At 38.1% G+C, this 15,465-nt stretch overlaps 1 protein-coding gene across 2 annotated transcripts in view; it reads left to right on the forward strand.

Annotated features, from left to right (window-relative positions):
- The window catches only part of LOC128545596 (ephrin type-A receptor 5), a 63,566-nt gene that overhangs the window by 23,753 nt on the left and 24,348 nt on the right, over positions 1-15,465 (forward strand). For both annotated transcript variants that reach the window (XM_053516050.1, XM_053516051.1), the window contains exons 4-5: positions 5,769-5,924; positions 7,420-7,755. In XM_053516050.1, the coding sequence (XP_053372025.1) occupies positions 5,769-5,924; positions 7,420-7,755 (492 nt within the window). The remainder of the gene's footprint in view (positions 1-5,768; positions 5,925-7,419; positions 7,756-15,465) is intronic.

Genomic DNA, 15,465 nt, shown 5'->3' on the forward strand with positions numbered 1-15,465 from the left:
GAAATTTGGAGGCCAATGCAACTCTGTAAGCAGCAAGCTGTGATGCACTGTCTGTTCTGACACCTTTCTATCATAGCCAACATTTAGTGTTTCAGCGATTTTGTGCTACAGTAGCTCTTCTGTTGAAGCGGACCAGACAGGCGCGTCTTTGGCTTAGATCCTTACACCATTTCCCTTCTTCCAAAACTTCGACAAAATGTCAAGATGTTGAGAACTGACTGTTTACATACCGCCTAACATATTCCGCCCCTGGTCAGGTGCTACTGTAAAGAGGTAATCGAGGCTATTCACTTCACTTGTCATTGTGTTTATCGTCATGGCCGATTGGTGTAGATACAGCATCAAACAAAAGGGAAAAAATGTGATCTTAATGATTTTGACTGTTGCATGGTCTTTGTTGCCAGACAGTCTAGTTTAAGCACTTTAAAAATCCTTTGGGATTTTAACACACAACTTTCCCTATAATTTAAACAGAATGATGGAAAAAACAAACAGACTGAAAATGCCCAGTGTGATGCAGTTCTACAGGCAGAAATTGATGAGAGTGGTGCGAGAAGAATGGCCAGTCTTGTCCAGACTCAACCGGACAGTTGGAAATTGGAAAATGTTGTCTGGGCTTTATCTAATCTTCAGCTGTCCAAATTCAGTGAACCTGTGTCCATTGTAGCATCAGATTCCTGTCCTTGGCTGACAGGGGTTAAACTCGATGTGGTCTTCTAATGTTGTAGCCCATCCATCCAGAGATCGTGCATTCTGATGACTTTCTGCCCACAACACAAATGTAAAGTAAGGTTGTTTGACAAGTGATGAAAATTAGAAAGTTCAGATTAAAAAAGTTGGTTGCCCTCCCGCACCTGACAGTGCAGACGTGTAATAAGCGTGGATTCACAAGCGTAGAGACTGTAGCACCTGAACTGTATATATGCCGTATTATAGTACTCACCAGACCCATGTGGAAAAGACAGTTTAGACTTTACTGACTGAGCAGGTCTAGCGGTGGGTTGGTCTAAAGCGGACAGTATTAATGTTGTTAACTAGCTTTAAAGCATCCTGGAGGTTAATGCTACTGTATCTCATTTTTAATCATCAGTCGCCTTTGAATGATTTTGATTGTTTGTGTTTACTTGTGGCTCCTTTTTTTTGTGTGTTGTCCTTATTATGCATGGAGAAGACAAATCAGCATGCACAGATCATAATACTGTAGTGATGATATTTGCTGCTTAAAAATCAATCTTAAAATAGATTAGCTATTTAAATGCTAAAAGTGCAGACAATAAAGCGGAAGAAAAACATAAATGTGGAGGATAGAAACCTTCTCTGTATGCTTGATTAGGCAAGACCTCAGGATGTCCGTCAAATAGGAAAGAGCACCAAAATTTCTGTCAAGGTCATTAAGGTCAATGCTGTTTTGACAGACCCTGTATATACAGTACCTCCTCTTATGTATGTGCTGAATGATAAAAAAAAAAATAGGTGTATTTATTTAAAGAACGGATGTACTATCGGCTTAACCTTATTCGGTGGATAATAATCGACTTCTTTGTGTTTTGTGTGTGCATGTGTGTTTAATAAAGAATTATATAGGAAGTCCTAATTTCACACCAGTCCCTGGTGTAATCCAATCACAGGCTTGTACAAGGAGCATTACCGTGGCCCATCTCGAGCCCTTTATTTAATCCAACCTCATCTTGTTTCCATTAAGATTTGCTTTTATATCATAATGCTGCTCGTCCTGTGGGATTATCTCGGCTGGGGCCTGACTGAAGTGTGGGGAAATGGATTTAGCCATGCGGGGATCCATATTTGTAATCCTCAGTATTCTCTCCGAATAATGTATCATAGTCAAACGACAGATTGTTTAAATCAAGTGTGTTCTAAGAGCAGGCTAAACTCTCAGGCAGATCTGGACCAGACTGAAAGAGAAGCACAGGTCTACACACCGCGATCAGGGATGTTCAGTGATATACGTACAGGACTCTGCTCCACTGCTGAATTTCTAACATATGCAGAAGAAATGGCCAGAATAGCAAGACAATTGTTCTTCTTTCTTGGATTTGAAATTGCTTGAGGTGCACTTGCACACCCACTCAATTGCTCATGGAGAAATTTCACTGCTATGCTGTGCCTGATATTTAAGAGCCATCCAGATAAACTACAGCCCCATTAGCATGAGACGGTTCAGAGCCTGACATTTAAATCAGCCTTTGTCATTTTCACAGAGGGAGGTAGTTTAACAGCAATCGCAAGGTCATTGCAAATACACTGTAAATTGAAGTAGAGAACAAGACGTCCCCTCCCCCATCTCTCCTAAGGAGCAATGTTTTGGGGTTCATGTTGAACATTTGCCAATTGAGCTAAAATATTTTAATGTTGGAAGGTGAAATGCCTTGTTTGACAGAAAGTCCTGCAGATGCTACAACGCCAACATGAAATGGTACTACAGTTGGCTTTGTGCAGGTACTTTTTGGCTATCTTTAGAAGAATGCTGTAAAAAAAAAAATCAAGGCAAAAGTGGAGGAATGTTGAATCTGAAATCTGGGACTGATTGGGATTTAAAATTTCACATTGATGATAAGAATTATGGGTTAGGCATGATGTTAAGCTGACAGCGCGTTGTGTCATTGTATTTCACATATCATCTTAATTCTTGCAAAATCTCCTTTAAAAAGGTTCATATACCTGCCAGAAAATTATGCAAAGTTGACAACAGCCCACTAGGTAAATGCTTAGTTTTTAAGTAGACCATAAGAGCAAAAAGGCTGAAAATATATCCCTGTGTCAATCAAAGACTTTCCCTCCACCGTTATTATTAAACATTATGTGAAAGCTTAATAGGCTTTCATATTAAACAGTATGCGCTCGGCCAAACCGAACAGGGAAAAACATTTTCAGCCTGCAGACTCTCTCTCTCTACTAACAGGATGTCATTGTTTTGTTGTTGTTGTTTTGATGTGTTTTGTGTGCCATTTTGTGTAAACGCACACGCCTGTGTGTAAAAATCCCATGAGATCAGGAGTTCCAGCCAATTTGGCACCATCAGCCCACAGGTAAAGTCACAGAGATCACATTTTTCCCCACTTTCGATGTGAACATTAACTAAAGCTCTTGACCTGGACCTGCGTGATTTTGTACTCTGTGCTGCTTCGACATCATTTCCTGATTAGATGACTTGCATAAATGAGAGTGTGTACTGGTGTTACAGTGGAGACTATACAGTACGCATACTGGCTTCCAGATTTGTCCCTCAAAACCTCATGGCTACCACTTTACCTTTTTGCATTTGGCTTTAATTTATATTTAGCATGTTTTTAATTCAGAATTTCAGATTTTTTTCGGCAAACGTTGTTTATGAAAAAAAAAATGCGTTATGATAGATCTCATATAGTTTCCTCTGGTTTGTTTATTGGAAAACATCTCCGGTAATCAGAGGTGATTTGCGGCGTGCGAGTTCATGCTTTGTTCATCGTGTATGGCTGATTTGCACACCTCTCTTAAACCTCGCTCGGTGCATTGATTTATAGATTTAAATAACTAAAGCTGGTAAGCATGTATTGTCATAGCTGACAAGCTGCCTTATTTCTGAAGGAGTTCTCAAGTGTTTTTTTTTTCCAAGAACATAAATTTTATTTCTTAAATTGTGACTGGTAACCGTGACTGACTAGAATCCATGTAAAGAATAAAAAATAAATCATTTACTGGGCGTTCAAGTCATACCGGGACCTACAGTATATATAGATACAATTTCGTGTGAATAAAGGTGAAAAAACCGATTGACATTTACACAAGACTTCAAGCACAGTATGCTGATGAGACTCTTAGCCTCAGGAAACATTTGTATTGTGCAAACATTTTAAAGAAGGACATAACGTCTGTCAATGACAACACCAGCTGAGCCCAGTGCAGACATTTCCCTGAACATTCAGCGTGTGGAACGCCTGATCTTCAACTCGAAGATCAACTTGAAATCAACTTGTCATCAATTCCTGGGAGTTATCATATCTCTATACACTCCTGTCCTCGCTGCAAGCCATTTGCACATGTGTGGGCCATTAAAGAAGTTGCTAGGAGGCCGGGGTTTCAGACATGAAGCAGGCAGCCGATCATGGCTTCGACGTACTGAGACTACTGTACTTTCTACCTTGATGGTATCCAAGCACTAGTGAAACCCTGGGATAAGTGCATTAGTGTAGCAGGGGATTATATAAAGACATAAGGTTAGTTTGTCTCTCATAACTGTTATAATAAAAATGTGCAGCAGGTGGCAAACAAACATTTAAGGGCGTTCGAGTCAAACCGGGACTTTTTGATTGCGCATTTTATTTTCTAAATCAGCTTTTGCTGATGTTTGTCAAAAGAAGCCCTCATGTACCTGAGTGAGGCTGGATCATCTCACTGTCTATCAGCAGCACTGCTTACGGTATGATGCTACCTTGGGGTGGTGCTGCTATTACAGTCATTATAATCGAATTGACCAGCTGTTTTTTATTCTCTGTATGGATACTGACTCTGAGAAGGGACTGAAGAAACAATCTTTACTAGAGTCACAGCGGCTCAAGGTGTAAAGCACAATTTAAATGTCAACTAGATTTGACAATTAATTATTAAAATATTACTCATTTGCTTTTCTATTCCTGGTTTTCATATGAAGAGAAATTTCTTACAGCTGTTATTAAAACAAGCAAGCATTTTAAACTGAGTATACAGTAAATAAGAGTGTGTGAGGCTGGCGAACCCCTCAATCCATACAGAGGTCCATTTAGAGCTTCAGAGAGGAGGTAAGTGTAATGTGGAGGTCGGAGCATGGCATGCTGTGAATGACAGATACCTAAGTGTCTTCATCATTCAGGAAAGAACGTGATAAGGCTGTTTTATAGCCAGCTCATCTTTCAGAAAGTCACAGACCCGAATACAAATCAATATTCAGCATTTTAAAGTACATTGTGAGAAACAGAGCTTTGTAAGTGCTTTTTTTTTTTTTTTTTTTTTGGTACAATATACAGTTTTTATTACAGCTTGGTGTTGGATTAAATTTACAGAACTTCTTAATGCATGCCCAGGAAGCCTTAATTAATGTCTCTGTGTGCACTTTGCACTGCGGAGGCCATTGATAATATGTCTCTCTTTAGCCACAGCAATCCATTACCTGAATATGTTCTGCAGTGTCAGTGTGTCTGCCGCGCAGAAGTATCGGTTCTAAGCTGAAAGTCATTTACACAGTCATAAACACGAGACGCACAGGCTCCGCCTGTCTCTGCTGTCTATCGAACAGCTTTTACAAAATTTCATGATTTCTGTGGACGTTGTAAGGCTCAGCGAGTTTCCCAAAGCCTTTCGAATAATCGATTCCGGGTGTATCATTTATTCTTACACTCTTTGGTGTCTCTAATTGAGTTATAGTCATGGAAAACCACCTTGAGGCAAGGAAATGTATTCACAAATATATTAATTACTCAGCCTTAAATGCATCTTAGAAAGGGAGTAAAATTATAAATGCATCAAAGGTTTCATTTGTGCTAGAAATGATGATGATGTGGGACACAGTGCGGTGTATTAATGAGCGCTCTGCATTTCAGCCATCAAAGCCCTATTGATATGAGCACCTGCTCTTTTTTTTATGAAGCAGATGAATGTTTGACTTTAACAGCCAATGTTTCTCATCAAATCTAAATAAGTGGTACAAAGGCATTGATCAGTTGCATTCATAATGTAATCATTTCTACTTTGTGCTCTGCGTGTGTGTGGTGTGTGTGTGTGTGTTTTATCTGCAGTGTGTAAGCCTGGGTTCTACAGATCTGCTCTGCAGACTAGGACATGCAGTAAGTGTCCTCCTCACAGCTTCACCAAAACAGAGGGCTCCACTTCCTGTCAGTGTGAGCACGGCTACTACAGGAAGGACACGGACCCGACCAACATGGCCTGCACAAGTAATTAGTCAGAGCGCACTATTTATATTTCTGATCTGAAAGAAGAAATACAAGAAGACGACTTATCATAAAACAGTATAAAAAAATTTACAATTAGAAAATTATGACATCATTAAGTGACATGAGTGACATCTTATTATTGCCTTTGATTATATGATGGATACCTATACAATATCTTTCATTTTAAAGTTAAATAGAAAACACGTGTTTTGAGTATTTTTATGTTTAGGAACAGAACAATCAGTCAGTTGCTACTTTTCACTTTTTTGATCCATGAAATGACAAATGGGAAACGATTCTATTATATAGTTAAAATAATACACAAAAATTAAAATGCAATACAAACGTTGCAGATAAAAGCACTGTTGAAATCTTAATTTTCATCGGCTTTATGGTGTTGATTAATTTTCTGTAACGGCAGCTCTGACAGTAGTACCAACTAAAGAGTTTTATATTACTCATCATCTGTAATAATTTCTTTATCATTATTATTAACTGTTTAAGATTTTGATGCAGCTTTTACATATAGATATAACAAGTACATTTGTAAATGTGCAAAATTTTATTTAATAAGCTAATGTAAATATCAACTGTATAATTTTTTTTTTTTCTTGAGTGGAAATTCTGCTCTTAATTTAATCAGTACTATCAGATAGTTTATATGCCTGGATGATATACTGTATACAGTATATTCATATATAACATAATAACATATTAATAAGAAAGAAATAATAACACAGAAGAAATAATATTGTAATTATATATTTTCTATATTTAAAAATAGTATTATGTCGGTCATAAATCTGCAATATAGTGTAACATTTTTTTTTACTTTTTTTTATTATTTTAACTTTATTTTATTTTATCTAATTATACAAACATGACTGAGCAAAAAAGAAATAAATAAATGGGTCACATAGACAACGAACTAGCACAGATCCATATGATCATGTGTTTTTTTTTCATATGTTTCTGTGACCAAAAACAAATGCAAATGCGAAAACCCAAATGCACAGTTTGATGTCTGAAGCCTCCCCCGACACACACCAACAGGCTTCCATATAAACAGCTTTTTTTTATATATCTGTCTTTTTAAAGACTCTTTAAGATTTAAGGGTTATAAAACTATAATGTTGTTTTTCTTTGTAGTAAAGATAGGCTATATAATAACCAAATGTTGATTTGACAATAAGCAGCACTATCACACCTAGGGGATGGAAAGTTTTTATATGCATCACATAAGGCCGTTTTCGAGTCTTAAAATTTCTGTATAGTATATTCACATACCATCTCCAAGGATATGCAGGTTCGCATTATTTCATAAGCACGCTTTCAGCGAAAATTTGATAATAATCTGTATGTTTGGAGGGTTAAACCGTAAGCCACATGTGGGCCATAGAAAAATTGGAATGAGCCAGATTCAGTGCAAAGGTTCAATAGCCCTGTCATACAGCATGAATGTGCTTATAATAGTTTCACTCTACATTTTCCCCAGAGCCTCCTTCAGCCCCACGCAGCGCCATTTCAAATGTAAACGAGACAAGTGTGTTGCTGGAGTGGAGCGCCCCGGAGGAGACGGGTGGCAGGAAGGATGTGACCTACAGCGTGGTCTGTAGGAAGATGAGCGCCGAGTCGAGACAGCACGAGCCGTGTGGCAGCCACGTCCGCTACCTTCCCCAGCGCACTGGCCTGAGCAACACGTCAGTCATGGTGCTCGACCTGCTCGCTCACACAAACTACACCTTTGAGGTGGAGGCTGTGAACGGTGTCTCCGAGCTCACCAAACCACTGCGGCAGTACGTTTCTCTTAACGTCACAACCAACCAGGCTGGTGAGTAGACTGGACCAGGCTTGTCCAATTCGTCTGCTGTTGTGTCCATTTGTTTACAATAGAAAAGACTCCATCTTCGAACAGCATGAGTTATTTTCAGCTTGTTGTATCCACATTGTATATTTCCGCTGGCTTGAATGATGAGACCCGCAGGATCGGAGAATCATACGGTGAAGTCCACAAGGCATTTTACATGCAGTTGATTCTCCATGCCGCATAGTAAGATCCTTTCACGTGTACAATCAGAGCCAATGCAATGTAATCAAATGGCATTTGAAGTCATGATTAGTTGCTGCCAAAATGTATTTATTTATTTTAAAATCATTACATGGAAGCTTAGCAAGATTACAAGGGGAAAATGTTTAAAAATAGACAAACTCTATAATTTCAGGACATCAGAGAGTCATAATGTATAACTGTTATTATAGCAGGGTGTTTTTTCTTTCAGTAGGGCTCTTTAGTAGGGCCTAAGTATATACAAGGATAGCAATCCAACATGGTAATTAACCAGGCCTTTTTGTTTTTTTCAAGTTCTTGTAGACCACACAATTTATCCCATTTTTTTTTTGCTTTGCAAACCTGATTTGTCTGAGTTACAAATTTACAGTATAGCAGACAGTCTGCTATAAATATGAACCAACAGTTAACAAAAATGCACATTGTTTTTAGTGATGTCCCAATCCTACTTTTGCATAAAAAAAAAAGTATAGATACTAGAACACTTTTGAAGTCTGATACTGACTAAGTATTAATGTCGCAGTATTGAACAATTTATATATAAATCTGCAAACAGATCATTGTTACCAAGTTACAGTATACATACTTTTGCAATTATGATAAACAAGTCATCTTTGTCCATATTGCAAAAATATGAGGCCCACCTGCTGCACTGTGAACTTGAACCGAGACTGTTAGTATAAATAGTTTTTAACTAGGCATACTGTAGTTATTAGCTTGAATTCCTGTTAAAAAATCTTTACAGAATCTGGACTACGATAGGAAACGGTGAAAATAGGAAACAAAAGAAAACTGAAAAACTTGCAATACAATGCAACATTTACAGTATATTGCTGTATCACGTTAACGCTTTAAGCACAGCACTCACTGCCTTATGTTTAAACACCACCATCAAGATGCTGGCGAACACAAACAATGTCTTAATGTCTGATGAGAGAACATCAATTGACTATCGCTACATTTAGTCACACCTCTCTCCGATTTAAGTTTGTTTTTTGCTGTTTTTTATCCTTGGTAATTGGGTTCCTGGGCAGGCATAACATGGCAACACATTGGAGATTTTATTTACCCTGTGGACTAAAAATGTGATCCAATGCCTACACCGTACTAGTTTCACTAATGCTAGTCAGTGGTGATAAGTACATCCCTCATGTAAGAGTGTGTTCCACTGACTTTTTGTTTAGATAATGAAGGCTTACTGATGTGTGACCTGCTGTATCTGAACCAGGGTCTGTAATTAACATCATCACATCGTGGCAGAGAAGTAGGAGCCTGTTGCACAGCTGCAGTGTGTGTTTGTGTACAAGGGTGTGCGTGTGTATGCATGTGTGTGTGTGTGCACGTGTGTATGCTTGTGCGTGTGTGTGGGTGTGTGTGTGTGTGTGTGTGTGTGTGTGTGTGTGTGTGTGAGAAGCGGCTCAGCCACGATAAGACAGCCTTGAAATAAGGGATTTCACATAGTCTGTGAGGAGACTGATGTAGAATACTGAACACCTGCTTGCCTTGTGCGGCAGCGCTCAGGATAATCTGTTTGGGTCGATGCATCAAGTGGCAGTCATGTTTCATGTGAACTGCTGGCTCTAGGCTAAGCACCGTGTTTGGTAGGGTGTTGTTAGAACCTTTGTTGTGTGAAAAGTGGAAAACACTGTGATATTGGGATTCACTGTGCTGTGTTCTGTTCCAGGAAATATAAAAGACCATTGGCTTTAAACCTTCTTGTCTAGTATGATCTTGTATTCTTAGTAAGAATTGTTTTTCTATATATTTTTTTTATATTGTCAGTGTATATTACATGGTTATAATCTGAAAGAAAGAAAGGCAAAGCTTTGCACTGAGCTAAGAATAAATAGTTACAACAATTGCATGTACTTTTGAGCATTGAATAGCTGTCACTCATAATTGACTCTGGAACATGCTAGGCATGACTGCAGATTTAGCAGTGTATTGTGTTTATTAGGCTTGTCCAAGATAAAGATTAAATAATCTCTCCACAATATCACATTGCCACAATATACAGTAATTATATTTTATTTTATTACTGGCCTTCTAACCTTTATGCATTTTGTTCAAGAAATCAGCATCACGTTTACGAATCATTAAAGTTATTGTTTAAAATACTTTAAAAAAAACATTTTTATGCTCAAATAAAATGGAATATGAGTTAATTGGCATATGAATCTGAAATTATGTGTGCAGGTTATTTTACCTGATAATAAATCTCATGCACCTTTTTTTCTGTCATGACAGCTGAAGGATATTTTTGATTATATATTTAATGTGAAATCAAATCTACCAAGTTATGGTCAACTTAGTTAATATTAGACACATACAATAGGGTCCAAAAGCCCTCGTTGAAAAACTGTAAATAAAAGATTTTGAAATTTATAAATTTTATGTACAATGTAAATGTTCAATATGTTAAATCTTTAATATTTAAGATGCTGCATTATTGCTAGGTCATTATTTAAATGTTAGCTAATTTTGTAAGGTAACTGCTTTGTACAAAAGATCAGATTTTCCTAATGTCTAATCTCTGCTATTATGTGTTAAGACGATCATATGGATCATGGTGTTCATAAACTTGTATAGGTCATATCACTCCAGTGCACACTGTCATTAAAGCAAAAATACTATACTGTACTAGCAAATGTTTAAAATATCTAACAAATCAACAAATTAATAATATAATTTGTTGGTGTATTAATTTAGAAAAACAAAAACAAAAATTAAGCATTTTTCACTTTCACTTTCTGATTTTTGCCTGCCTGCATGCTATATATCCTAATTAATGTCAGTTAACTATTTATTTGGGATGACACTGAAATCTTTGGTCCCTAAGAGGGAAAACAAAGTTTAAATGTACCTACAACAGTAATGCCAGCAAAATCATGCACAAATCATACCTTTACAAGGTAATAATGGTAATAATCAAGTTTCAATCACAGATCAACAATGAAATTTGCAGCCATGTGGACATAAAAAAATTTATAAAATAATTACAGCGTTAACGTGGCATATGATTCTATCATAACGCGAAAATTCACATTGCAAAACACATTTAACCACAGGAAATAATGTAACTGCAGATAATCTATTTCAGTCACCCTAAAATATTACCTATATTACCAATTTAACACTATACAGTATATATATATTTTTTTATAAAATTTATATAACTAAATGTTAGCATTTAGAAAAGACACGTCAACAAAGTAAAATATAAAATAAATAGACATTAAATCTTACTTAAGCTTAATTTATTATTCCTCTTGGATCAAAAAACTTTGCTTTTTGTTTGTTTTCTATTTACCAGTTTTTAAACAAGCCGGTTAGATTTACCCCCTAATGTTACCTTAAGACAACTGCTAGGCAGTTCTCTTAAATGGCATGTTGAGATGGGGAGTGAAACAGAGGGAGTTTAAGGGAAAGAAATCATTATTTAGGCAGTATTTTGGCTGGAGCATTAACAGACACACTTTAAGAGAACTGTGTTATCTCTTTAAAAAAAAATTAAATATGGGCCTTTTAAAATCCATAATGCAGTTGTGTTTTTGTAATTGCCAGTGCACAGCTTGTATTATTCTAACCCCTGTTCTTTACATTACTTAGAATTAGCATGATGGAGATATTTATTCTCTTGTCTTTTTTTTTTTTTGGCCAAGTTCAGAATGATTAAGTTGTTTATTTTGATTTAAAAAAGCAAAAGTTAAATCCTGAGTAGAGAAAAAGAAATAGTGCACAACCCTACTGTATGAAAGTAGAGGTCTTTGTGTAACCGTGTCCCTTACGCCGGATGTTGCAGACATTGGTGATGTTAGGTGAAGCAAAAAGGAGCTGCAGAATTTTCTAGTGAGTCACCTCCGGACACAAAAGTAGCGAGAAGCACTGAAGAAGAAAATGAAAGAATTGACGAAAATCTGTTTTGACCTGCAGTTTTGAAAAAGTCAATGCTGACTAACCCTGAACCTGTGACACTGTGACAACCCTAACTCACATTTTTCTGATGAGTTTGTCAGATGATTATTGCCTCTCGCTGTAGATTCATATTGAAGTAAACACTGCTCTTTCTACAACAACCCGGCTCATCCAAGCTTATTAAAATGTTCCACTGTGTGTTGGTGACCGTGTCCTGCTCCATGCCTCCACTCTCTTTTCCACTCCAAGAGCAGGTGGCACAGGTGCTGCCGGAGCCAAACCATTTATTTCCTCTTGCTGTCTGTGTAATCCATTACTGTAACCTCCCAGGCCTTTTGCACAACCCCTGTGAGCCGCTGCTCCAGTCTAATTTAGGGTGAAATATTTAACATAATATTTGCACTTATTTTCCTGCTACTACGTCTCTGTCACCAAACGCACCACCTATGTGCTTCAGCAGTACACACACAAAAAAACAATATCACTGTTCTGATTTATTTTACAGGGATGGCACAGCAATGTACGATGCTTTACACTGAATAACTGGCTTCAACATCTGCCTCAGTCATTAAGGTGCTCTGAGATCAACAGAAGGTTTAAGGTCTTTAAAACACTATTAATAGAGACAAGAAGAATGATTCTGTAGCCCGAGACAGCCTGCCTCAACTCGGCTTTAGCTCATGCAGTGCGTGCGGAATTAACGTCACAGTCGCAAATGAAGCGCAGCCTCCTAGCATGCTCTGTAAAGAGGAGGAAGAAATCTGTTTTTCTGCTTTGAGGAGAGCGAGATTTTCATAACTAGGGCAGTTTGTGTGGATTGATCAAATGTTCACTGATTTCAAGTGAACTAGATTTCAAAACAAACTGAATCGCACGCAGGTGCAAGTGATTAGCGCTTTAGTCTTTCATGTGCCTCTGAAGTGTGCTCGTATTTCCCCAATGAACGTTGACAGGCACATAAGTGGTGGCATTTGCAGAGCTATTCTGTGAGCTTTTAATATTTGCCCATTCACAGCAAGTAATTGACATATCTGTCTGCAAAGACTTGCCACACTCAATATTCCTAATTATTCCCAGTGAGTTGGTTTTGGGGCGCGGTTGAGAGATTTCGCGTTTCCCCTCCATTCGTCTCCAGCGCGTGGCTATGTGTTATCAGCAGTTGCAGCTTAACAGATGGTGACCCAGTGAGTTATTTAAATAAGTCACTTATAAACATTTCCGCCACATGATAAATGCTCAGGCCATTGTGGCAAAGGCTTAGAGATAAAAAAAACTTTTTGAATGAGAACTTTGCTTATTTGTTTAGACAGTTATTCCATAATAAAATGCGCTTTTTTCCCCCACTTAATTTATGGAGGCACATTTTTGCACTTGTTAATAGTGTAGGGCTTCCGGCACTGTATTTCCACATCGTGACTGATGTGTTTAGTGATTCTGGCACTGATTTGTTGGCTGGTGCTGCGGTTTCATTCCTCCAGCGTCATTTTAAAAAGAACTCCAACTCCGCTGATTAGGAAAAAGAAAGAAATTCCTGTTCGGGAACACGCGATGGACCACACAACTCCAGGTTCAGGAGGTGATTCCAACTTTATGGCTGCTCTGAGCATCAACAGTAGACAAATTAGCACTTCGTACTTATTAGCTTGATTGTGTTAAATCTGTAATGCTGAATTTACAGGTTGCTGTTTTGAGGGAAAAATATTAATTAAGTATAAATCAGTACATAATAAAATAATACATAAACATTAAAAGGTTTCAGGTTTGATTCCCATCTCGTGTCTGTATGCATGGAGTTTGCATGTTCTTCCTGTGCTTGGTTTCCTCCGGGTGCTCCGGTTTTCTCCCACATTCCAAAGCCATACCAATTAGGCTAATTAGTGTTTCCAAATTGCCTAGTGTGTGAATGTTGAGGGCCTACCATTGTCGTACAAATGGGAATAAATAAAATGGTCGCCATTGGCCTCCATGGTCCCTAGTTGGACTACAGAAATTCTTGGATGGATGGATGGATATAACTATCTAATGTACCATTTAGTTAGATTAACACCAAATAATTAAACAAATTATGGCATTGAGTGGATTTTGGGGGTGATAAATATTTATCACCTCAACAAAAGACTTTTCAAAAAAGACTTTTGGCATGAGGTGGTGTATACCCAGGACTATGCGCCAGTTTTTTTTTATATAGGAATTTTAACAGTGGTCATTGTTGCAAAGCAGCATTACAAAATTAAATAAATGAAAATGAGTTTGAAAAAAATACTGATCAGATGGTATGATTTATACATTTAGACGGTGGCAAGGTAAAATTCCCTGAGATGACAGTGGGGAGAAACCTTGAAAGGAACCAGACACAACAGGGAACAGATCCTTTTTTGGGTGATATCAGAAGGCAGGGATTGATCTGCAGTCATACTGTGTGTTAAGAGGCTGGAAGTTCAGTATAACAGGATATTTGTTAATATGAAGCCGACTTTTGTTTTTTCGAGGCTCAGGTACAAAACTGTTCATGGGGTATTAAGTCCTAAACTATCTAGTGCAGTCAAAGTCGTAAGAGAACAGCTGTCAGGTGGAACCATCCCCAATTACCACATCTCATGAAGTCCACACGGGACCTCCATGCTATGAGGTCTCTTACCAGATGCGGGACACCAGAATGAGTCAGGCAGGTCTGGAGGGCAGAGTGGGTCTCGATCACTGGCAGGTCAGGTGCACCATGTTTAGCTCGACAGGGAGAGAGTGAGAACAGTTAGCTATGGTGACAGTCACATAATGTATAAAGTGAATGTATATTTAGTGTAGAGTGCAAGCAGGGATTCCAGCAGGACTGACTATGATAACATAATGAAAGGTAGAGCCAGAACACAGACATGAGGGCTCCCTGGGAGGTAAAGAATGTCTTTAGACTGGGAAGAAAACGCACCAAGCTCAGGGAGAGCATTTAAAGTCCACAGACCCAAGATGGGAATCGAACTCTCACCCATGTAAACTACTTAAATTACTGCTAATTGTAAAACATCAAATGTCTGGATTTTTATGCAATTAATTGTGCAGCACTACTTAGAATATTTGAATTGAATGAAAATTTGTTCTCAGTGTCAAAAATGATGTATTTTTCAAGCTTCCTGAGGTAAGTCAGATGTTGCAATGCAGCACATACTGTAGTCAGTGGTTAAGAAGGAAACAGAAAACGGTCTAACTTGTCAAAAAAGAAGTTTAACCAAAAAGTAAACTCAGTTTGATTACACATAGAGATATAGATGTCGGATATCCAAGGGTGCATTTTTTTTCTCTTTGCGCTCCATTTTAATATGTTCTCCGTCTGACAACTGATATGATATGTGAAGTGCATCAGAGGAACGGTGGGGATTTTGGCAGCAGCATAAACTCTGGTTCCTCTTGAAGCGTTGCATGATTTTTAAGAAGACCCATGTTCGTGCTGCCGTGCCTGCGTTGGCATGGGAGCCTGTTGGCAGGAGTCATACCTCAGTGGTGGTTTTGGCCAGCGGGCCGCTCAGCCCTGCCAGAGGTTTTTCATCTTGCCTCTCAGCAGGACTC

Source organism: Clarias gariepinus, chromosome 17 (genome assembly GCF_024256425.1).
Source record: "Clarias gariepinus isolate MV-2021 ecotype Netherlands chromosome 17, CGAR_prim_01v2, whole genome shotgun sequence".
NCBI classification, from domain to species: domain Eukaryota; kingdom Metazoa; phylum Chordata; class Actinopteri; order Siluriformes; family Clariidae; genus Clarias; species Clarias gariepinus.